Source organism: Lissotriton helveticus, chromosome 3_1 (assembly GCF_964261635.1).
Source record: "Lissotriton helveticus chromosome 3_1, aLisHel1.1, whole genome shotgun sequence".
Classification (NCBI taxonomy): domain Eukaryota; kingdom Metazoa; phylum Chordata; class Amphibia; order Caudata; family Salamandridae; genus Lissotriton; species Lissotriton helveticus.
The window spans coordinates 1,771,834,813-1,771,860,768 of record NC_136061.1 but is presented as its reverse complement, the minus strand read 5'-3'; the positions used below and the strand labels follow the sequence as shown (position 1 = coordinate 1,771,860,768).

Genomic DNA, 25,956 nt, shown 5'->3' with positions numbered 1-25,956 from the left:
TGCAGGAAGCCTTCGATCTCCCGAGGGGTGACTTCTTGCTCCATGCAGCTCTGGTGACTGGGATTCAGAAGCGCTGGAAGATGGGGCTGGTAGAACCGCCCACGTCGCTGGGCTGCCAGTATGTCGTGATGGCAGCTGGCACATATAAGGCCATCACCTGCCTATACCGGAGACTGGCGCTAGCTGACCCTCCCCCACTGGACAAGCTGCGGGAGCGCTGGGAAGCTGACCTCGGTCGGCAGATACCGGAGACGACCTGGCCTCAGCTTGTACGTAGGGCCTGGAAGGGCACGCGCAATGTTAGGTTCCAACTGGTTCAGTACTTCACTTTACATAGGGCGTACTGGACGCCGGCCAAAATCCGGCGGATCTTCGGTGGAGCGCAATCGGTATGTCCCCGCTGCGCTGCGGAGGATGCTGACTTTGAGCACATGTTCTGGTCGTGCACAGGGCTTGGCACCTACTGGACTGAAGTTCTGTCCTGCCTGAATGCAGTTACGGGACGCCAGATCGACACGGACGCGGGGACTTGCCTCTTGCTCTGGTTTCCCCATACACCAGCCACGAAGGTTACCAGCAAATTTTTCGACTTGGGGTTAATTATGGCTAAGAGGGAACTTACCTTGCATTGGAAGTCTAGAGGGGGGCCTAACTTCCTGAGGTGGCGGGGGTGCTTTCTGCAATGGGCTGCAAGTGAAGGGTCTCTTAGATTGCAATTAGCTAGGCGCACCACCAGTGATAAGGCGCTAGATACGGCCAGGGCGTGGAGCGCGCTAGTGACGGACCTACAATCACTTTTGGAGGCTGATGAGGGTGGAGAGGATGGCGCGCTGGCGAGCCAGGAGGGGATTGCGGGGGCAGGGAATGTGGGAACTATGGCTGAGGAGGAGGGGCGCTAGACAGCGCGTACAGCAGTGAGCGACGACGGATTACAGGTGTCATGTGTGATCTTGGGAGGGGTGGGTAACATACACTGCTCTGGACTGCCCCTGGACTTCCATTTGGCTGTAGAACTGGGAATGGAAATGGGTGGTGGAGGTCACCTGCTGCACCTAGATGGTTTATGACATGCAGTAGAAAGAGCGATAGAGGCGCACTGACAAGGGGGGGTGGGGGTAGAGGGGGAGGTGGGAAACGGTGGATAGGGCTTTGTTGCTTGGGACTGTTCTTGACGCTGCCTTGATGTACATCCTGCGGATTGAGATACGTATGAAGCGTGTTTGTATGACGTGTGCATAAAATCAATAAAAATTTGTTAAAAAAAAAAAGTGTCAAACTTTTGAAAAATAGTGCAAGTGACAGAATAAGTCCACTACTTGAGTCGTCCCCTCCTTGCACGCTTCTAAGGAAATTGTCTCCTCATTTGCCTGCCCTCAGTATAGGAGATACCAACCACCTAGCGAGTCCTTTACTTTGCAGCAAAAGTGGTTTTCGTGCCCTCTTTCCTGTACCAGAACTCAAGTTATTTGGAGGTGGAAGAGAAATCCCAGTGGCTTGAGGTGTTTAAGCTGACTCCATCAAGGTTTATTTCAAGCCTTGGGACCAAATATCGTATCGAGGCCAGACCCAGTCCACGGAGTGTTTACGGCATAATCATAGGACCCGGGGAAAAAAACCACAAAAAAACCACACAAAAAAAAAACGGATTCTATCTCCACTCGGACAACACATCCCAAAATGCCAGATTGCGCTTAGTGCATGATCTATTGAGGTCTGCCTTAGATGTTTCATATAACGATGTGAGCCATCCTGAGTGTAATGGGGCTGTTTTCTCTGTCCAATGCAAGCAGATTTGTCTTCTAGCCAGCAAAATAGCGTAAAAGAGGAATGACCTAGCTTTACCAGTAAGGTTGTCTTCCAACCCAAAAATGATGAGTGGTAGTGATATCACGAGTGATATATTCAAGATGGAGTTTAGCGTGGCTTTCACTTCTTCCCAAAACGGACTAATTCCAGGACAATCCATAAACATATGGATGTCGGATGCCCCCATAAGATTACATTTATTGCACTTTTTATCGGGGAGGAATTTGGAAAGTTTAAGTGGCGTGATATATGCGCGATGTACTGAGAAGAGATGATTTATTTTTAGCCAAGATGGTTTTACAATCTTATGTAGAAGGGCAAAAGAATTTAGCCATCTCTCCTCACAGTGAAGACCAGTTACTGAACCCCAAAGCTGATCCGGGAGGGTGAAGTCACCGTCAATTTCTTCGAGAATCTGCCAATACAATAGGGCTATCTCTTTTCTTCCTGCTGGTTTTTCTACTAGCTGTTGTTCCAAAAAACGTACTTTCCCCAGATGTTTGTCTTTACTACGCTGGGCTCTCATCCAACTCTCCAGTTGATTGGGGCAAACTTGTCAGTAGACGGGTTTTTGTTTAAATTTGCTAGCCAGAAATTTTTCAAAAAAATCAAACTTAAAATACTACAATCATGGGCTAAGATGTGGCTTACCATCAGAAAAAAACTGGGGCTGTCCTACTATTCAAACTTTGCCCCAATTTGGGAATCCCCTGGACTTCCGTTATGCATGAAAGATAGCTTGTCATATATTAGAACACACAGGGATAATAAGATGGGGTCAAATACTGAAGGAAGGTTCATTAATTACATGGGACGAGCTATATGACTATACTGGCCCTGCATTGTCCAGATTTAAGGAAATTGTCTTGTCTATTTTAAAATGGCAGTTTCTGACTAAAATAACACCAATTTAACACAAGGTTTTTATTGCCAAACTCCATTAGAAGGTCCGAAGTGTACTTCATTTCTTAAAAAATGTAACATTCTGAGTGATGTAAATAGTTAGATTAATGGATGGTCATTGGTGCGCTGATATTTTTAAAACTCTGCGGAACTACAACTTTTTACTTACTTAACACATTAATGTTGCTGCCTGAAGGCATTATGGAGTCACTTGCTTTACATATTACTACTATGAAATGGTTAATACAAAAAAGGGACCCGAAATTGGGGGTAACAAAACAAGGTTTGTATTGTGAATATTTAAAGTGGGTGTTACTATGTGGATCATCCTGTGCCCGACTTCACTGTGTTCGGTGGTAATGTGTGACCTTTTGTATTTTTTTAAGATTGTGAACAATTTATCATTGTATCTTATTCCTTTTTGTTAGGAAGTCCATGAAACAGAACCCCTCGGCCGGGGTGCACACGTTCAGCAGTCGACCGAAGCCCATCCCGGACGGAGCTGCACAGTATTACGTGGCAGGTGCGTGCAGCTGACTAAGGAAGGGCTTGGCAGCATCATGGCGTATTTGCAGGCTTGACCCAATGGTGGTGGTCAGAGCCCCTGGCACAGATGTTTTTCAGGACCCTAAATACTGGGCAGGTAGTACTGCATGGGGTACTCTTGGAGGATAAAGTTGCATGGTGTCTAGAACTGTAGCGGGAATCAAGTTCTGTATTGAGAGGGTTCTGCAGGTGTTCAAAGTTTGCAAGAGAGATCTCTGCAAACAGATTCCTGAACACGTGATTCTTAATGGGGTTAGGGCACTGGGTCAAGGCGCCTGTTTGGGCGACAGAGACTTGGTTAGAGAGGCCTGCAAGGTTGCAGAAGCTCAAGACAGGATAGTGTCAGGCTCATCCGAGTCATAAGCCTGCTAGCGATCCCAGCTCGGACAAGGCAGTATAACAAAGATGCCCAAGTGAGTTTGCTCAGGCCTTCAGACTGAAAGGGTTGTCTGGGGACTTTGTAGCATGACCGGTGCAGATGTTAGATTTACTACGTCAGTTTTAAAGGTTTAAGACCGCTTAGTGAAAGCAGTTGAGCCAGAGCAGAGACTAGCCATCTCTGGGTACCTTGCTTTGTCCTCTTATATTGATTCATGTCACTCCTTTTTATCTTGATTCATGTCACTCCTTTTTTGTTTTTAACTACAGGGCATCTTCCAGTAAAACTGCCAGACTACAGCAATCGACTGCGTGTCCTGGTAGCAACCTATGTGACCTTCAGTCCAGATGGAACAGAGTTGCTGGTAAACATGGGAGGGGAACAGGTAAGGAGGCCCTTCTGTGCCTACTGGCAATGATTTGTGTGAATTTGTTACCAGGTAGAAAAGCTGTGGTGGGTCATTGTCTGCCTCTCCAGAGGTGCTTACATTAAAGAACACTTTCCCCGTTAATTGCAAGCCTTCAGTGTTGAAGCCCCAGTTGATTGTAATCCTTCCTTGTTGTATCATAGCATGGAATATAGAGCATCCACTGTAATTCCTCTTTCCCCTCTATCAAACCACAGAATGAACTGCATTTCTAGACATTCCTAGTATTAGATCTCATTATCCATAAACGTCATAAAGAACATTCCGTAAAGTTTCTGTAGTTTTATCTCTGCACGGAGTGAAGAGTACTGCCTCGCAGTTCTATGATTTAACTACTTCTTTCATTGCATTGAATCCAAGTGTCACCAGGCATTGGTTTCTTTACTCAGCCACTTACTACTTGAAATAAAGTGCATTTGACTGTATTTCTGTTCATTGTTACCTTAGTACATCATTGCTGCATAGTATGAAGGACACTTAAGTCATTTCCATCCATAAGATAGCTGGGAGACATTGCCATTCCCGCTGCTTCCTTTAATGTGGCTGATTCCTGATGTCTGCTTCTGTGTTTTTTGTGTGTTTCTAGATCTCTTGCTACCTTGTTCGTTTTCATGGTTTGGGCAGTGACGATTTCTGTTGAGACTTTCTTACTGGGATGTGTTTTCTGTAAATTTTACAGGTTTACTTATTTGATTTGACATTCAAGCAGCGGCCGTACACATTCCTCCTGCCAAAGAAGTGTCATTCATCTGGTGGTAAGTAAGAAATGTCAAGCAGAGACCGTTCAAAATAGCTTCATGCAGTTGAACAATTTGTATTGTATAAGCATGCATGTCTTTTATTCTTCCGAATGGTATTCGCGTTTTTTTCGACAGGAATCTTCTCTATATTCACATGCTGTGCATTTTTCTGCCTTCTAATGGTTGGGACCAGAATTGTACTTTTCTTTCTCTTTTTTTTTCCGTAGGAGTAGCCGTTGACCTGTTGTGTCAGTCTTCTTATGACATGAGACGTGCGCCTCAGAATTTCCTGTGTGTGTTTGCGATTCTTTTTTCCGCTTTTAAGTCTTGAAGCATAACCGAGGAGCTCCTACGATCAGAAGATTGTGTTAATGGTTCTTCGATTAAAAAGCTACAGAAAATGAAGGAAAGTTTAATGCAATAAAGGAAAAAGCAGAAATAGGGCTAAACATTGTCAGGCCCGAATTTCTTTTGAGGGACCATCATGCACTTACCCACTTGGTCATTCACCCAGGTACTACTCTGGGTTTCAGTGGAGATGGAAAACAATTTCTTTATGTTTTGTCCTCGTTATCACCACAAGTTTGCACAAAAGGATAGTCACAAAATGTACTATTTGCCTAAAGACCACAGCGCCGAAGAGTGCGAATCCTGCGCCAAATTTCAGCCGAAAACCTTGAAGGCTAGACCGAAACAATGGTGAGCACACCATGTGACCATGCAATCACAGAAAAATTTTTTTCACTTAAAGACATTGGGTAACCCAACGAGGAAGATGAAAATCCAGCTCAAGCAGAACTGGAACAGGGAGGAAAATCTGACACTGCAGAGTATGGATCATCGGCCTTGAAAGGGTGACTGTGGTAAGGAAAGCCGTGAAAGAAGCGGACCCCAAAGACGCTAGCAGTTAAACACCCCCAGCCCCTTCCCCAGCAAAGATGGACTCATTCTCTGAAAAACAAATCCTACATTTTTTTTTTTTTTTGTAAAAACAATTTTTATTGGCAATCAAATCCAAAATGAAAAGGTACTGTTAGCAGGATGATGTGTCAATTATTGACAATCCAGGATAATATCACATTTCGCAATTTATGCCATTTACAGAACAAACCCACAAACTCCCCCGCCCTCTCCACCCCTGTCAGTGCGCCCTCCTTCTCTCCCTAGTAAGCATATTACCAGTGGGAATTCTCCCTCCAGTCTTGCCGCCAGATACAATCAAACGCGATGGGGAGACCGACACCCCAGTTCCTATGCCGCGTGTGCGTTAGTCATGTGTGTCCTTGGAAGCAGGCTATCCTCTAGAGTGTCAATCCTGCGCTGCTGCCCCTTCCTCTTCCTCACTTGAGCTACCCTCAGCTCGCTGGAGCGCCAACACCAAGGCCTCCCATGCTCTGGCTACATCCAAGGCTTTGTCGTTGTCTAAGCGTCTGGCCTGTTGCATTCTAAGTGTACACTCAGCTCTCGCCCTGCGCTGCAGAGTGACCCTCCAACGCAGGTAGCTGGGACCCTGGTTGGATTTCCAGTGCATGGTGATCTCTCTTTTGGCTAAAATCAGGCCCAAATCATAGAACTTGCTAGTGACCCGTGTTCGAGGGGCGTGAGGGAACCACAGCAACAAGCAGGTGCCCATATCCACCGCTATCTGCCGGTCCGTGACAGCATTCAGGCAAGCCAGCACCGCTCCCCAGTAACCAGTCAACCCACCACATGACCGAAACATATGTGCAAAGTCAGCCCCGGTTGTCCCACATCGTGGACAGAGCGAGGATGCGCCCGCAAAATATTGCGAAATCTTAACGGGCGTCAGGTACGCGCGTTGCAGCGTAAAGAACTGGACCAATTGGAACCTGGCATTTCTAGTGCCCTTCCAGGCGCGGCGCACCAACTGCGGCCATGTTGTCTCGGGGATCGGTCGCCCTACATCACGTTCCCATTTGGCTCGTAATCCATCCATGGGCAGTAGGGTTTCAGTCGAGAGCCTCCGATAGAGGCAAGTGATGGCCTTGAACGTACCGGCCGCCATGACCACATACAACAAATCCCTACCGATTGGTGCAAACTTAAGGATGCCACATGAGGCAAACCCTCTTTGACCACTTTGACGCCAAAGAACAATCAAGAGAAATCGAGGGAGAGGGAATCAAAGGACTATAAGTCTTTGACATCTAAGACCACTATGACCCTCAATGTAGTACAACGTGCCCGCGAGGTTGAACGCAAAAGTTGCTGATTTGAGGCAGAAATGGTGGCCATTTTGCAAAATAAGTGCTTCAAGTCTTTGAAGATGTTTCAAATCCTATTGAAACCCCAGGTACATGGATGTGATGGATGAAGAACTCGAGGCACCTTATACGTCCGGAGCCACAAGATGAGCAAAAGGAATTCCTTCAAACCAAGGAAGGAAACTGAGAAAATGTCCTTTAATTGGGGGATAGTACACAAAAAGAAGAGGCTTGGCAGGATCTCAAAGCTGACTCACCAGCAGAAGCAGTGGTTTTGTATCCCTTTGTACCTTTACTGCCAGACAACCTACAACTATCTGATAAAGCAACCTGCAGACAAACATAGAGTGGAGCTCTAAGAGGAGGATTTGGAATTGTGCTACCTCTTGCAGACGTTCATACCGAGCTAGAAAAGGTACATATCCCTCCCAATGCTCCAAGCATCTTGGACGAGAAAGAAGGAGGCATTTTGAGAGCATGTTTTCATGAAAGCGGTCAACCATTGAATCGAGAAGCCATGTAAGCACTCAACACAGCACCCTGTTTATTAGGGGTAATGCAGGGTCTGACTCAATCATTCTCTCAACAGCCAGGAAACGAGGCAACAACTCCACGTCTACAGGCCAAACCCAAACGAGAAGAGTGAGATGCTGGTGATAGTCGTCAGGAAGATGGAGAAAGAAGCTGAGACCCAGTGGAGGAGTGCAAACTCAAGCACACTCTTAAACCGCATTGGCTGTCTACAATGGGAGGAAATCGAACACTTGATGCAGCACGTCTCCGAACAATATCAAGACTGAATGCTGCCATTCTAGAAGGCAATATAATTGCAAACACTTGCCTCAAATCTGCACTTGATGCTGTGAACACCTCAAGCAGACTGATATGCACAGGAACAACACTAAGGATGCATGTTAAGTTCAGTGTGTCATGTTTCAAGCCAGAAAAGCAGGCATCTGCTATTAACATGCTTTTCACAGGGGAGCATCTATTTGAGCCGGCAGTCGATGAGGCCTTTAAACAAATCAAGAAAAGACAATGAGACAGCCAGAGCAATGGAAGCATTGCAATTTCGAGGCATCTTTAAAAGAGGGTCAACGTCAGCAAGAAGGCCGACTAGCAAGGGCTCTTTCCAATCATCCACACCTCATTCAAAATTTATTTAGAGACAGAATAACGGTGGAAGATTCCCAACGGAACAGCACCTAGTCAAATATTCTCTCAAAATTAATTTGGACCCACAATGTAGTACATGGGACAATATGTGTGCACACTTCAAAAAACACCCACCGTTACAATGTTGGTTCAAAACATGAACCATGAAATACTTTAAACAAGGTCAAGGTGCACCACTGCAATATTTACAAAAACTGTTCACTTTGATAAGGTCAACAGAAAAAATCACATCAGTTGTTACTTGTGTTCTTTAAGAGTTCTTTTATTCAATTCAGTTGTGCATGAAAGGCACACACAGGTGCTACAGCCTGTGTGTGCCTTTCATGCACAACTGAATTGAATAAAAGAACTCTTAAAGAACACAAGTAACAACTGATGTGATTTTTTCTGTTGACCTTATCAAAGTGAACAGTTTTTGTAAATATTGCAGTGGTGCAACTCATTCAAAATTTAGTCAACAAGGGGGCCAGCGCACCAACTGCAGTATTCCTCCACACCCCAAATTTTTTGCAGTAGGGTACATGGAAGAGGGCAAATCCTAAGAGATTCAGGGACGACAAGCTGATGACTCATTCATTCAGGCCCCTCCCACACACATGACATACCAGCTGAGCGAATGGGATAAAAGGATTCCTCAGACAATGGGAGGCCATCATCTCAGACAGCTGGATATGCCACATAGTGCTGCACGGATATTGCCTCAAACTAAACAGAAAAGACCACCAAGGGTGCCACTGCATCGAACTGACAAAAAGACCACCAAGGGTTCCACTGAAGGGGGGGAAAAGGCTCAACCCAAAAGAATGGTCTTGCCTCCAACAGGAAGAACAAGAGCTATTGTGAAAACAAGCCATAGAAGAGTATCCAGGATCAGCTGAACAAAGGATGGCTACTTCCTACTGCCAGAAATGGATCAGTCCTAAGACCAATACTTAACTTATGAATACTAAACAAGTATATAAATACACAACATTTCAAAATGACCTCACTCCAGGAGGCCATACCATTGTTAAAAAAAGGAGACTAAGTGGCCACGGTGAATCACCTACCTACTCAAACCAATGAATCAACGACACAAACAGTTCCTCTGGTTTGTTGTGGATATGGCACACTACCAATATAAAGTCTTACTATTCGGGATCAAATCTGAGCGCAGGGTTTTCACAAGGTGCCTGGCAGTAGTGGCCACACACTTAAAAAGAGGAGGGATCCACATGTATTGCTAAATAGACCATTGGCTAGTAAAGATAAGTTTGCAAAGTCAGTGCCCGAGGGACATAGTCATGCTTACCCTTCATGTGTTTGGGTTCTCCATGGTTATGGAAAAACCATCCCTGATGCCGAAACAGTAGAAGGTGTTCCCGGGGTGCAAAATTGAACTCAAGGAAGGCAAGAGCAGCCCCTTTATACTAAAGAGCAGAGGCATTGGAAGACTAAATTTGCCTCTATAAGAAAGGACAGTCTGGGACGGAAAGGACTGTGATGAACTCATGGGCTTGATGGCATCCTGCATACTGCTGATCCCACTTACTAGGTTTCATATACTACCCATGCAGGAGTGGCTCTCGAACAAATGGTCATTGGATACAGAGAGTTGGGAGGGTATTGTGTTTGCATTCAGGCAGTAGAAAGAGTTAGAACCTAGAGAACATAACTGTAGGGAGACTACTGATTGGCACAACGGGTGCATCCCATGCATCACATATGGGGCACCTCAATATCAGGGGAACTTGGAAAACCCATTAGAAGCAGTGCACATAAATGCATTGGAATTAAGGCCTGAAGGCCTTCCATACGCTCACAGGAAAGAGAGCTGTCCAAGTGGAGACATACAACCCGACCATTATGTTCTATCTCAACAAGCAGGTAGGGGACAAGGTCACATGTATTCTCAAAATAGGCATAGGAAATCTAACAATGAGCCATTCAGATACACATAGGCCTGGTCGCGATACACCTACCAGGGGTACTAAACATAGAGGCAGATGCGCTAAACAGGCAAGGAAACTGCTGACCTGAATGGAAGCTAAAAGACCATGTTCTACAAGGATTGTTCCAAAGTTGGGGCATGCCAATGAAGGATCTGTTTGTAAAGCCAGAAAATGCAAAATGCCAAGACTTCACATCCAGTTATCCCCCACCACCCCATCCTCAATTGCCTAATCTGTATAGTCAAAACATAAGACTACAAAACTTAGCTTTCGCTAATTTGCACCCAATTGCATAATTTGCACATTTCTCCTACTCTTATGCCACTTGGGTCCAAGAGACTAGTTTATCTAGTACATTTGTTTCATAGATGCCTGATTCTATCATACTACGAAACACAGGACGCACCTTATTTGCCTAATTTGCATAGTAAAGATATAACTTAAAATTGTCAACTGCTATTATTTAGCACATTTTAACAGGACTTGCACAAAACTCTCTAGCTTTAACCGATTCTGAACAAAAGATTGCTCCAGCTAACAAGGTCGCAATATTGACTGTTTGAAACCATTTCATTTACATACAATGCCATCCGATAACAGAAATGCAATCCAAGCCATCACAGTTTCTTACAATTCTTTACGCTCGTTTTATTGATTAATTAAAACCTTTGTAATATGTACATAAAATAATCATGCAAATAAAATTACTCTTACTGGCGGTAAATTCAAGCAGTCATCAATGACTTGAATGTTCATGGTGCCATAATGGGCAGGGCAGACATGGTTTTCAAACCTCCTAGAGATATCCCAAGGGGAAATAATAAAGTTACTTTCACGACATCCTCACAATGCAGAAGGCAACATATGCACCAGGAATGGGTAAGCCTCAGGCTGTACGTGTGTCTCTTGAGGACCTAGATTTTGGACACCTGGAATTCTTGGAGAAGCATGGATATTTTGAGGGAGGCCAGGTCACCTGAAACAAGAAAAATACTACACTTTAAGTGGAACAGATATGCTCACAGGTGTGCCAGAAAAAGGTTCCTATACACTAGAACACAAGAAACAGTTGTTTAGTACCTAATATATTTCTTGTAGCTCAAACTGACCTATGCATCCATTAAGGTACACTTGGCGGGCACCGTCACATATACAAAGGGACTAGAGGGTAGAAGTCTCTTTACGGCACCCATAATAAAGAGAAACCTAGAGGGAGTAAAGAGAATAGCCCACCACGGACCTATGTAAAAGCTAAACTTGGTGCTCAGCCAGATGATGAAGGAACCTTTTGAACCCAAGCATAGGGTGGAGATCAAGTATTTGACGACAAAAAACATAATTTCAGTGGTGATCACCTTGCTACGCAGTCAGTGAGCTTACAGCCCAGACTGCAGAGGAACCCATATCTACATATACTCAAGGACGGGTTGGTTATGAGAACCTACCCACACTGCCTTCCAAAGGACTTCTCACATTTCCAAGTTCACCATTCTGTTCAGTTACCAGGGTTTTTTTTAGCATCCGATGACACAAATTGAAAGTGCTGTACGCTCCCGGGATTTAAGGAGTGCATTGAAGTACTACTTGCAGGAAACAACCCTAATCAGAAAGTGAACATATTCTTCACACCAGGAGTTTATGCGTGTCCAAGGGCACAATGGATATCACGAAAAGTACAGCCAGTTTGCAAAGGTGCAGGAGTAGCATACGAGGCTACAGGCCCATTCCACATGGAAGAAGGAAGCAACGCTTGACTTCCTGGCAAACGTCTCCATGCTGTACATATAGAAGACAGCAACATGGTCCTGCATACATACTTTCACAAACACTATTCTGTAGACATCTAAGCCAGAGGAGAGGCAACTGTTTGCAAACACTCACTCATTTCTCCCCACCCTGCGGGGGGAATAACTGTATACAATTGAATCGCAGCATGTGAATCCAGAAAAGGTTCACTCTGCAAAAAAAAAGTGGTTATTATGTGTAGGAGTCGTTTTGCATTCTAGGTTCACTTGCAACCCTCTCACCTACCCGAAAATGAGAGGGATCAAACAGGCAAGGCCAACAATACAGCAGAATGAAGGGGAAGTTCAAGAATCAACAAGCTGCAAGGGTGAGGGGAATCTGAAGATGGCGACCATGCACAGAACTTTCAGGGCGCACACATGACTTAACAAGGGGACTGACACACTACCAAATGGTGGTTGATGTCCGTGGGAAAAAAAGACCATTCCAGATCCAACCACTAGATAGTGGAATAATGCACAGCATGTGAATCCAGAAAACTCAAGCTGCAAAACTACTACTACAGGTAAGTAACTATTTGTTTTTTTAAATATATTATAGGTAGCTAAGAGATGGTTAGTCTTCAGTGGAGAATTATTAAACTGACCAGTTACCTTCTGAGTCTATTAAAGTTGGATTAATGTGGTGCAGTGTGTTATAAATCTACATCTTCAGTGGTACTTGCTTGGAAAAGGACAACTAATGTTCTCCCCCTTTGGTATGCAGAGCATTGTTCCAACATGCCTTGCCTCAGAAAGGAGATTATTTACTTCCACCCATTTGTGCAAAATTGTAATCCACTTTGAGACGCTAGGAGAGTTGGTTAAGATGAATTGGATAGATTGAGAGAGTTCTGGCTAATTATTCTAAATATATACACCCAGACCTGGGTTGTGTGTGGTCCTGGATCCACACAGTTTGCTCCATGTGGCCCTCTATGCAGTGGTTGACCGGTTGTTGAAAGTCCATAGGCGCTTGCAGTGTCCACGCCATCTAGCTTTGATATCTTGCTTACTTTGTCATCCTGGCTCTGAGCTCCTTTCCAGCTGGTTAACAATTACCTACAAACCATGCAGGACAATAATAAGAATTTAAAGAAGAGTGCTATCACTTTAGAAATGATGTGAGGGGAGTCAGTACTAGTATCGCTTCCTTCAGACATGGGCCCTGCCCCCTGAGTGAGCATCACCAATGGTCCAACACCGTTTCTATTTGTAGGGAAGTGCCCTTTTCGACTTGGTCACCTCCACTTTTTGTCTGGTATTTAATGTGATGTTGACTGGAAGTGCACTGGATTCCGGCTAACCAGGTCCCCAGTGCCAGACTAAAACCACTACAAATAGTTGTTTAATTATTTTTCTAGCTAGTCCTAATCCTGAGCTACAGTATTAGGATTTTAATATGCACTCTGGTTTTCTACATAGAACAGCTAGGCGTGCCACAGTGAAAAATAGCTTTTGGATTCTAGTCACTATAAGAACGTGTTCATATTCATTTTCTACTTGACCTACTTCAATATACTAGGTGCCCTTCAATGTTGGTGATGAGGTCTGCATATGGGTGACTTTATATTTATAGGGAGGTTTTTCCCTGTCAAAATGGTTTATTTTGACAAGTCAAACTGCAGTGTTTAAACTGATGAAGTCGGGCTACAGTGGTAGTTCTGAAGCCATGTTATACACTGCCACTGTAGTGAATGACATACGTGCTGCAGTACATTTAATTAATGATATTTAACTTGGCAGGCCTTGGGTACATTTTCTAGCATATATTAGGGATCTAAAGGAAGGTTAAATACACCAATGAGGAATGTTCCAATTTAATCCTGTTTAAAGTGGGAGCACATTCACTTTACCTTTGGTTAGCAGGGTTTAACTGCTCAGAGTTCTGACTGCAGCAAAGATGAGGGATCCAGTAAAAGGTGAAAAATACAGGGTGCCCATACAGAAAAGGGGGGTGTCCTACAGACACCAAAAGTAATACTTATCTGTGAGAGGTACCCCCAACTCCTCTATTACTGGAGCACACGTCTCCGAGCAAAGTATCTCTAAATCCTCCTCAAGGCCTCTTTGATACAGAGAAGTCTGAAGTTTACAGAATCTTTGGGCCAGCATATAGTCCCATGCAGCTTAATGTAAAATATCAAGACCCTGATGATGATGATGATGACTGTGGAAATGATGCACCTGCATATCAGTATCAACAATAAAATGAGTCTGGAGTCCCTACAACCAGAGTTCCTATTGAAGGGTTGGCTGTACAGCAATGACCCTTATGAGGGTAGCACACACATTTCATGCTAACCATTGATGGTGGTAACATGCAACTAGTTAAAGATTTGTGTGTAATTTCAGCAGACTATTAGATTATTACACCAGCTGTCCTGAAACAGTGCCAGATGCGCAAAGAAAGCTGCCTGTTTTGTCTCCGCTGTGAGTCTATAAACTAAACACAGCCCTTCTTGCCAGCCCATTAGTATTCCACATAGATTGAGTTCACCACAAACTCAAAATGTGTCATTCACCAGTAGCATCCCACATACTGCCTCTGGGACGACATAACAAAGATGACACCTATCCTGATGACCATCAAGAAGAACTCTCACCCATTTTTCCAGGGGATACTAGTCCTGAAGGGACTGAATACATAGCTCTAGTGGAAGGCGATACAGCTCCAAATCCAGCAGACTCGCCTCCTAATGATCTAGATGGCTTCCATAGTCTGATTGATAGAGCGTCCATTGAAAGAAACTGACCGTTTATTATACAACTTTAAAGAACCAATAAAAAACAGTCAGAGATACCAAAAATTGACCATCTAGTTAGAAGGTCTTAAAATGATGAAGAACCCAGCTACAGAGGCAGCTGTTTTTCCCAGGCTCGACAAGAAGTACAGGGCCCCAGATGATGCACCAGTTTGACTTATTGGTCATTCATGTGCAAGTTCAGTTGTGATGCAAGCTGCACAGAGAAGATCCCAAATACCTATATCTCTTGGCTCTGCCCTGCCAGATGGAGCATGAATGAGGTTTAAAAACACCAGCAAAAGATTCTCTGTGACCACTGTAATATATATTAGAGCTTCCTAGTCCCTTGCTGTTTTAGCCTGCTATGCCGGGCAAATGTGGTCAATAGTGCATTTCTATTTGAAACTCCTACCAGAAGTTAAAAAATCTAAATTGAAGGCTATGCTGCTTGATAGTAAAGGAACCTCCTCTTCCATCGTAGATGCCTCCGTGGATATTGCGGCTACCAGGTTTGACAGTTAGCCAGTGCAGCAGTATTACAATGACGAGGGTTGTTAAGGTCAACTTTGTTTCATCCTGAAGTTCAAAATGAAATATTACTCCAGTATTGGAACTTTCATAGATTCCCATTGCTTGTATCATTCCCCGTCGTCGGACTGGGAGCCTCGGTAATAATAAATATATATATATATATATATATATAAATATATACTTGGGTAAATACACCCTAATAGGTGTAAAAAGTAAAAAATTAGGCCTAGGCCTCATTATATTTTGTAGCCTATAGGTGTCCTTATGTAAAAGGACCCAAACTCACATTAGCAACCAATCAGATTAGCCTCACCCTGTGGAACCTTCCTGAGAAAGCTCAGAGCCTCAGATTTTCTACCGCATCGTTGATGACAGGGAGTCTCCTTAGAGCTCTGCTCTAACTTCTACTTTGAGGTACTATTTAAGCTGTTTTTTGACAGGATTCCTTTGAATTCTTACTATGGCTGATAAGGAAAAGAGCCTTTTCAGGCCTTGTGCCACTTGTGGCAAAAAATCGACTTTATACTGAGGATAAACACAAGGATTGTATATACTGTTTATACCCTGACCACAAGCCAGAGGGTTGTAAGATATGCAGGATGATGTCTGTTAAGACCCTTCGTGATCGTGAAGGAAGGTTACTTCTTTGGCTTAGAAAGTTGGAAAAGAAGGAAGAAGTGGTTTCTAGTGATGATGAAGATGCCAGATCATCATCTTCCAAGACATCTTTGAAGAGGGGTGTACCATCTGAGGAAGTTTCATCTGAACCCCCCTCAAAGGCTATGCGTGGGACCTCTGATAGGTCTGGCAAGCCCGGGCCTAGCGAATCTCCTCACGAGAGTGTAAAGGAGAGGGAAAGGCTAGCACCTCAGGTGCAGAAGGCAAAACTGGATGAGGGCTCGGCTGGGCCTTCACATCAGGAGAAAGTTTCTAAGTCCTTCAAGAAACCAACTGTAGAAGCTTCAACAGTGGTCAAAAAAGGCTCTAAAGCCTCTGTGGTGACTTTGTCTCCTCATACATCGACGAGCCATCCATCGACGACGAGGATGACGACGACGACGGCGTCGACGAGGACTTCGACGACGATGCCGTCGACGAAGACTGGGTCGACTACAGCGTCGACGACGATGACTACGTCGACGGTTACCACCTCGTCGACGAAGACAATTCCGTCGACGATGACTATCCCGTCGACGGTGGCAATCTCGTCGACGACGACGATCTCGTCGACGAGGGTGAGCCCGTCGACGATGGCAGTTCCGTCGACGATGACGAACCCGTCGACGATGACGAGCCCGTCGACGATGGCGAACCCGTCGACGGTGAAGTTTATCTCGTCGACAGTCCCGTCGACGACGGTTCAGACTATGGAGATGCCGTCGACGGCAGGTGATAGAGGCGCCAGGAAGAGGAGAATAACTCCGGATATGACTTCACCTAGAAAGGTGTCATCATTACCCCCAGCCCTGTTGTTGGATGAGGATGAGTACTCGGAGAATGAGATGTATGGGGATGCATATAGCCCATCTCAGTTGCATCTGAAATACCACGATTCTGACCAGGATGATGAGTACTATTATGGGCAGGAGCAGCGACAACAAAAACAGGTCGCATACCAGGAAACTCAGGCACAACAGGGCACGGTTACAATGCCTATGAGTCTTTTGACGGACTTGAGAGCAATGCTGGAGGAGTATAGAAGCAGGCAAGGGTCGCTACCAGTGGAAGGTCATGCGCATGTTCAGCCACAGGTGATGGCAGTTCAGTCTGTGGCCCCTTCACAGGGGGAAGAAGAGAGGGAATATCCTCGGCAGACACAAGTCCAAGATGATACCTCGGATGAGGATGAACACAACCAGGATCAGAATCCTGATAACGAATGGAACCAGTATATAGCACAGGATCCGGCTTCTCCGGTGCCGGACCCGGTAGATTCACCTCCGGCGGATGTGGGAGGTTTCTTCAGCTTGATGGAAAGAGCCACGGCACGCTTTAAGCTAGCCATGCCGGCAACATCTACGGATTGTTTTTTGTATGATTTTAAAGAGGCATACCGTAAGACAGTGCGTTCGATTCCCATTGTAGAGCACATTTGGGATGAAGGAAAGAAGGTGATGCAGTCTCCAGCGACAGTCATTCCAACACTTCCACGCTTGGAGAAAAAGTATAAAGCTCCGGATGACAGTCCCGCCTGCTTGATTGGACAACCTAGACCAGACTCAGTCATATCGCAGGCGGCGCAGAAGAAATCACGGAATCCTTCGGCCACCCTCACAACTCCACCGGACAAGGAGGGTAGAAGGTTAGACAACGCTGGAAAGCGATTTTCGTCTATGGCTAGTTTGTTGGTCAGGGCGGCCAATGCCTTGGCGATTCTAGCAAGATACGACCGCCAGATGTGGAGTGATGTGGCACACTATGTGGATTTGCTGGCGGATGACCCTAGAGCCGAAGCACAGAAACTTCTGGAAGAAGGACAACGGTCTTCTTCGGAAATGATTGATTGTGCGATGGACATCGCCACCATTTCTTTCCGTGCTCTGGGCAGCGCGGCTGTTCTTCGACGGCAGGGGTGGCTACGAGCGACTTACTTTCGACCAGAGGTCCAAAATAAGATTCTGGACTTGCCCTTTGATGGGGACATGTTATTTGGGAAACATGTCGATGACACCCTACAGGGAATAAAGAAGGACACAGAGACAGCAAGGGCTCTGAGGAACCTACAATATAGAAAGACACCATTCCGTGGAGCGAGAGGAAGAGGCTTCACTTCGCCAAGAGGTGGTTATCAGCAACAGCGATACTCGCAGCAGTCGCAGTCGTACAGACCACAGTACGGCAATCAATATTATCAGCGACAGTCACAATCGTTCTCTCGTCAGAACGCTCGTGGACGTCAAGGGCGTCAGGGCAAAGACGCTGACAAGCGTCAATAGCGGCCTCCTGACTCTGCCAACTGTTCCTCCGCCTCTGGTATCTCCAGTGGGCGGCAGGATATCTCAACATCTGAGCAGCTGGGAAGAAATAACATCGGATCAGTGGGTATTGAACATCATCCGACATGGGCATACACTAGAATTCCAGGAGTTTCCACCTACAAGAGCTCCCCACGCCACTACTTCAAAACATCTAAACCTTCTGCAATTGGAAGTTCAACAAATGCTTCGGAAGGGGGCGATCCAACGTGTTCCCCTATCACAAAGAGGAGAAGGTTTCTATTCAAGATTTTTTCTGATCCGAAAAACGAAACTAAAGTGGCGTCCGATCCTGGACTTAAGGGAGCTCAATACCTATCTCGTAAAGCTGTCGTTTCGGATGATTTCACTCCAGGACATATTGCGCCTCTTGAATCCAGGCGATTTCATGGCTACACTAGACCTGGAAGATGCCTATTTTCATATCCCGATCCATCCGGCTCACAGACGTTTTCTTCGCTTCACAGTGGGCAAGAGTCACTTCCAGTTCATGGTGCTCCCATTTGGATTAAAATCCGCTCCTCTGATATTCACAAAGGTGCTGGCCCCGGTAGCAGCTTTTCTGAGAAGACAGTCGCTGGAAGTATTCCCGTACTTAGACGACTGGCTGCTGAAGGCACCAAGCTTCCAAGAGGCAACAGAAGCAGTGGACACATGCTTGAGCCTCTTCATTCATCTGGGTTTGCAACTCAACAGAGAGAAATCTGTTCTTCAACCGTCAGGTACGGTGAAGTTCTTGGGAGCGATCCTCGATACTCAGTTGTGCAAAGCCTTCCCATCGCAAGAGAGACAGATGAAACTCATGTCTTCAGCCGCTCGGCTGCAGAGGAAAACTTGGATGACAGTCAGGATGTACAAATCTCTTCTAGGGTCGATTTCATCCTGTATTCAATTGATTCCGCATTGCAGGCTGCGAATGCGCCCCTTGCAGGAGGAACTGGACCTTCAGTGGAGACAAGTGGAAGGGTCGTTCGACGACAAAGTAACGGTCACCCAGCAGATGAAACAGAGGGTTTCATGGTGGATGAAGAAATCTCACCTCGCAGTGGGTCTCAGTTTCAGAGCGGCACCGGCTCCTCGCGTCATTACCACAGACGCCTCCCTTCAGGGTTGGGGAGCGGTCATGCAAGATCTCCAGGTCAGTGGCCACTGGACACCAGTAGAACGTCGCTTGCATATCAACGTTCTGGAGCTAAGGGCTATTCGGTTGGCAATGTTGGCGTTCCTTCCAAGGATTTCAAATTCGGCCATCCTGGTGCGTACGGACAACACCACCGCAATGCATTACGTCAACAAGCAGGGCGGCACAAGATCACAACTGCTTTCTCAGGAAGCCCAGCTGCTGTGGGAGTGGGTGATCTCACAGAACATCACGCTCGTGGTGGAACACCTTCCAGGAGTATGCAACACGAAGGCAGATACGCTAAGCCGCTTGAGGGCAGTCTCACACGAGTGGGAACTGGACAACACAGTGGTCAAGGACATCTTCTCCCGTTGGGGAACCCCAGCGATCGACCTGTTTGCAACACCGAGGAACAAGAAATGCCGGTGTTATGCGAGCAGGGAACACCATCGAGGGTCACTGGGGAATGCCCTTTTGATGTCTTGGTCCGGCGCATTTGTTTACGCCTTTCCGCCATTTCCCCTGATTCCTCGTGTCCTCAAGAAGCTCAAGCTGGACAAGTGCAGGATGATACTAATAGCGCCTGCCTGGGCTCGCCAGTTCTGGTACACGGAGTTGCTTCTTCTATCGGAAAAGCGGCCCATTCATCTGCACCCCAACCAGACCCTTCTATCGATGTACAACGGCCAGGTTCTCCACCCGAACCCGAGCTCGCTTCAGTTGACAGCTTGGCTCCTGAACACAGAGAGTTTAAGGATTTAGACATTTCAGAAGAATGCAGGAACATTTTGTCACAGGCACGAGCTCCTAGCACTAATAAGACATATAGAGCGAAATGGAAAAGGTTCTATTTATGGTGCCAGAGAGATGGAGTGCATCCATTCTCATCAGCTCCGCATCAGCTCTTGCCATACATTCTATCTTTGGCACGGGCAGGTCTGGCTCATGCTTCCATCAAGGTCCACTTGGCAGCTATTTCCAGGTACAGAAGGACAAGATCGGGCCCTTCTCTACTATCAACAAGGATAATAAAACAATTCCTGAAAGGGCTGTTTAGAGTTTTTCCGCCAGTTAGGCCCCCAGCTCCGGTTTGGCACTTGAATGTGGTCCTGGCTCAACTGATGAGATCGCCATTTGAGCCAATACATAGGGCTGACCTGAAGTTCCTATCATGGAAAGTGGCGCTTCTTCTGGCACTCACATCTGCAAGGAGAGTAGGGGAACTTCAGGCTTTAACTATCAAAGAACCTTTCTTGCAGTTCAAGAATGATACATTGATCCTACGAATGAACCCCAAATTCATTCCGAAGGTACCGACAGACTTTCATCTGAATGAACCGGTGGTTCTGAATTCTTTTTTTCCTCGGCCTTCCACTCAGGCTGAGAGGACACTTCATTCTCTGGACGTTCAGAGATGTCTGAAATTTTATCTGCAACGCACAGCTGGATTTCGAAAGACGCCCCAGCTGTTTGAGGCTTTCGGGGCCCCAAGAAAAGGATTTCCTTTGTCAAAGCAGGGAATTTCCAGATGGATATCGAGTGCGATCCGTTTCTGCCACCAGGCGGCAGGCAAACCGTTGGAAGGACAGGTGAAGGCGCACTCCACAAGATCGATCTCATCGTCAACAGCGCTGTTTGCTGGAGTATCGATAAAGGATATTTGCAGAGCGTCCACCTGGAGCAGTACTCACTCATTCACGAGGCACTACTGCCTGGAGGCGGCTGCAAAGGGGGATTCGGCTGTTGGACAAGCAGTCCTGAGAAATCTCTTCCAGTAAGAGGTGAGCTTTCCTCTCTTCCCTCCTCCTGTTTTTTCAAACATTTCGTTTATTATGATATGGTTACTGATTTATTGTTGTTATGATGTATAATATCATTGGTTTATAATGGTTCTATAACTATGCACGAAATGTTTGAGGTATGCTAACTGCTATCTACTCTGATACAAGCAATGGGAATCTATGAAAGTTCCAATACTGGAGTAAGAAACAAGTTACTTACCTGTAACTTTAGTTCTCCAGTATTGGTAACTTTCATAGATTCCCATGCGCCCACCCGCCTCCCCTGGGAAAGCTCACTTCTGGGCTAGGTGATTATGTGGCAAAGCAACGGCTACGAAAATCTGAGGCTCTGAGCTTTCTCAGGAAGGTTCCACAGGGTGAGGCTAATCTGATTGGTTGCTAATGTGAGTTTGGGTCCTTTTACATAAGGACACCTATAGGCTACAAAATATAATGAGGCCTAGGCCTAATTTTTTACTTTTTACACCTATTAGGGTGTATTTACCTAAGTATATATTTATATATATATATATATATATATATTTATTATTACCGAGGCTCCCAGTCCGACGACAGGGAATGATACAAGCAATGGGAATCTATGAAAGTTACCAATACTGGAGAACTAAAGTTACAGGTAAGTAACTTGTTTCTTAGACCTGCCCTATGATGAGGAGTCTTTATTCCGCAGGCATGTGGATGAAGCACTGCAGTCCATAAAACCAAACACAGCAAGAACTCTAGGCTTATTACTGGAATGTAACCCCCTCCACCCTTTCGATGAGTTAGATAAAAGTACCAGTACCCTTATAGCGATGGGTACAGATAACAGCCATACCAACGCATCAGCAGGTCTATCTTCAGCAATATATTAATCAACAGGTGCCACTAACAGCGTCTTATTAAAGATAGGCCTTCGTCGGAATGGCGGCTACCAAGCCAAAGGTCAAGAATGCTCCAGAGGTTAGTGATAACTTTTCAGCGACTGCCACACTATATTGGGAAACACATATGCATGTAGGTAGGAAGATCTCTTTCTAAAGCCAAAGGGAGACAATGACAACAGATTGATGGTTCTGGGCTGCCTATGTATCGGGCATACCTACAAACACCTCCACTTACTGCCATCCCAAAAAAAACATTAACATATATGGTTGTTGCAAACATAGGTCTCCATAATGATAGAGAGAGGGGCTGTATAACCATTCCTCAATTTCCAGTGAAATAAAAGCTTCTATATTCGCTTTTTTATAGTAAGGAGAAAGCGAATGGATACCAATCTTAGATCTTCATCAGTTGAACAAATTCCTCAAGAATAGATCTCAGACATTTTGAAAGGTGAAACTGCAAGACATTCTCCAGCTATTAAAGGATGGATACTGAAGGTCAAACCTAGAATTAAAGGCCACATACTTCCATGTCCTATCTATCCCAAACACAGAAAATATGTTGTATTCAAAGTTTTTCTGTTTGGCCTCAAATCAGCCCCAAGAATTTTCATGTGTATGCCCCAGTTGCAGCACATATGAAAAAACAGGAGCATAATGTTTGTCCCTCACTTGATGACTGGTTAGTCAGGCAAAAATCGTTCAGAGCAACAGAGAAATCTGTGAAGCTCTCAGGATTTTTTTCACCAATCGGGTCTAAAGTTAAACAATGACAAATCTATGTTAGCACCCTACAAGAATATACAATTCATGGGAGCAATTACAGTCACAAACCTTGGCTAAGCCTTTAAATCCATCCAAAGAGCTGTGGTAAATAAATAATTAAATACCTGTTCTATTTTTCGGAATAATTAATTAACAGATAGCTCAATAAATAAGAGTCAGGATTCGAGGTATCTTGAGTTTGCAGGTTTTAATACAGCATAAAGGACAGCAACAGGACAACCTGCACGGGAATGGGATGACAGGGCCCGGCAGCTGCCGGGGCAGGATCTGGGATGAGCGCGCTAACTTTAATAACAGTACATAACATATATATACTAAAACAATTGCATTACAGTTAATACAGTAGGCGTAGCAGTAGGCGGAGTTCGTAGCAGTCGCGAAAGATAAGGCATAAAGTAGGTGTAACAAGAGGCGTGTACAGGGCGTATACATAGACATGTGATGTAAACGTAACAGAATATGTCATAAATGGGGCGGAAACATGGAGGGGGCTACCTGAGGAGCTGGGACCTTTAACCTAGTGGTGCGCGCAAGCTGGCAATGACGTGATACCAGGAGGAACTGGGGGCTATGACTTCTGCACTAGAAGAGGAGACTAAAGTCTGCGGAGTCAGAGCGACATGTACCTAAAACCTATCTAGTATCTGGTGTTTAGAGAACATGTTGATAGAATCCAAAAGTTATCAGGGCAAAGGCTAACAGACTCTAAGACTGGTGCATGCATTATTCTACATGTAGTACGTGTTGAGGAATATTAAATGACCATTAATACAGTATTTCTCTTACATGGAGACGTAAAGGCTAGACTATGACTGAAACTATTGATGCGATTCAGTAGCTTAGGAATGCAGAGAAGGAGGGCTGGACTGATAACTAGAATCATAACATACTCTTGGCAGACTGGCAGGCAGAGCCAGGCCGAGCCGGGCACTGTGAGGCAGGAAGTAAGTGAAGGGTCAGGGATGCAGGTGGGGGCTGTATCGCTCCTCAGCGAGGGTTCAAGAGACAGGAGCTGAATCTGAGTCCGGGCCCTTTTGAGGCCTAGAAACAGGGACTTTTCAATGAATTAACGTGCACACTGTGAAACGTGGCAACATAGGTTTACATAGGCCTAATACTCGTAGCTTTCACGAGAACTGGAAACTGGCATACTAGAGATGGACACAACTGTAATTGCGTCTTTAATCGACCATAAGGGAAATACATATGCATATTAATCATGCACATATAACATAAGATGGGGAACACGTAGGGACACAGAACATGGCAAAATTTACTTTTCCACAGAGCGACTAACCCTCTTAACCAAGTTAACACATATCCGAAAAGAGAAATGATGGTCCCCATGAGACTGCACAATTCTCTTTTAGGAATGATCTCCTCCTACATTAATTTAATCCCTAATTGCTGCATGCTTATGCAACCTCTTCAAGAGGAACTATAGACAAGCCGTGTTTGCAAAGCCAATGATCGTTTGACCACCTTGTTTTCATAACACCAAAGATGAGACCATTCATACCATGGTGAACTCAACTCCGAAAACAGCAGTAGGGGTTAACCTTTTGTCTGTGAAATTCCTTCTTTGTCATGACCACGGATATCTCTCAGGACAGCATCTACAGAATTTACAAGATGAAGCTAGACTTCACGTCGGCCTTGTGGAGATGAGAGCCCTAGGTTTAAAGTCTGGTTCATCAAGAATATAAGGAAGTTCTGTATTTTTCTGCAATTACAATACAAATCTGTGTATTACCTGAACAAGGGGGAACTCGGCCTCTTCCGCTGTGTAGAGTAGCTCAAATTAGGAGAACTGTCATCAAATACCACTTTCAATATACAGATTCGTATGTTCCTGGAATTGACAATGTATTGGCGGACGCCCTAAGCAGAGTATACACAGAATAGCATGAGTGGGAGCTACAGCAAAGCCAAATGAACAAGATCTTCTTGCGCTGGGGCAAGCCGAATTTAGACAAGTTTGCAGTCGATCTGAACAGGAAATATTACGTCCGCATGCATGCCCTACCGAGGTTGTGATGAGAATGCATTTCAATAGTTTGGTCAGTTAGCTTTGCTTATGCTTTTCCTCTTCTATCAATCCCAAAGGTTCTGAATAACATAAAGCAAGAACACTGTTGATCAGTACAGGTTTTCCACTGGTAGCCAAGGTAGTACCGGTTACAAAGCTTCTTCTTATTTGAGAAATTGCACATGCCTTTGCCACCTTGGCCGAGTCTTTTTCGCATCAAGGGTCAAGTACTGCAACCGGAACCAGCTTAACCAAGTTTATTGGCATGGCTCCTGAATACAGCGAGTTTTACCATTTAGATCCTCCTGCTGACTGCAATGAACTATTGCTAAAGCCAGAGCTGTATCAACAAACCTTAGGGAGTCAAATGGAAAGCTTCTGTACTTAGTGTAATAAACAGAATGTGCAGTGAAATTCTTCTGATGCCGATCACATCCTTCTTTACCTTCTGCTTTTAGCACAATTTCTTGTTAAACGAGAGCAGATAATCTGCCTACTCTTATGTAACAGAATTATAAAGGAATTTTTGCAAGGAGTATTAAGATTTGGTCCCTCCTGTGAAACAGCCACCAATTCCTTGGCAATTCAATATGGTACTTTCTCAGCTTATGTAAAGTACTTTTGAGCGGGTACGCAAGGCATGCTTAAAAGTTCTCTCTTGGAAACTGCCTCTTCTGTTGGCTTTAACCTCGCAAGGCGAGTACGGGAAATTCAACCTTTCACAGTAAAAGAACCTTACTTACAATATTGTGACAAGAGTTGTCTTAAAAACAAATCTAGCCTTTATTCCTAAAGTGCCACTGGAGTTTCATTTAAATGAATCTGTAATTCTGAAGTCTTTCTTTAAAAATCCCAGCACTACAGCAGAAAGAGCACTTCATACGCTGGAAATTAGGAGTTGCATAAAATTCTACATGGTCAGATTTCCTGAAATGGTTAATTCTGTTTAACAGCTGATAGCTTATGGTCATCCCAGAAAAGTGTCAATCTCCTTCAAAAACAGAACTTGTAGCTCGCTGGGTGTCTGCTGCTATAGTATACTGCCACAGTAAAGCTGGCAGTATACTTTGAAAGGCAGGCTTGCAGTGTATTAGACGAGGAGTGGCTCTACATCAACCGCCTTGTTCGCTGGAGTATCGATAGTGAACATTTGCTGTACAGCAACCTGGAATAACGAGCA

The 25,956-nt window shown here is 45.0% G+C and overlaps 1 protein-coding gene across 7 annotated transcripts in view; it reads left to right on the top strand.

The window, feature by feature from the left end:
• Window positions 1-25,956, top strand: part of WDTC1 (WD and tetratricopeptide repeats 1) — a 380,833-nt gene that overhangs the window by 202,689 nt on the left and 152,188 nt on the right. For all 7 annotated transcript variants that reach the window (XM_078682616.1, XM_078682614.1, XM_078682619.1 and 4 more), the window contains exons 8-10: window positions 3,138-3,232; window positions 3,904-4,019; window positions 4,741-4,816. In XM_078682616.1, coding sequence (XP_078538742.1) covers window positions 3,138-3,232; window positions 3,904-4,019; window positions 4,741-4,816 — 287 coding nt within the window. The remainder of the gene's footprint in view (window positions 1-3,137; window positions 3,233-3,903; window positions 4,020-4,740; window positions 4,817-25,956) is intronic.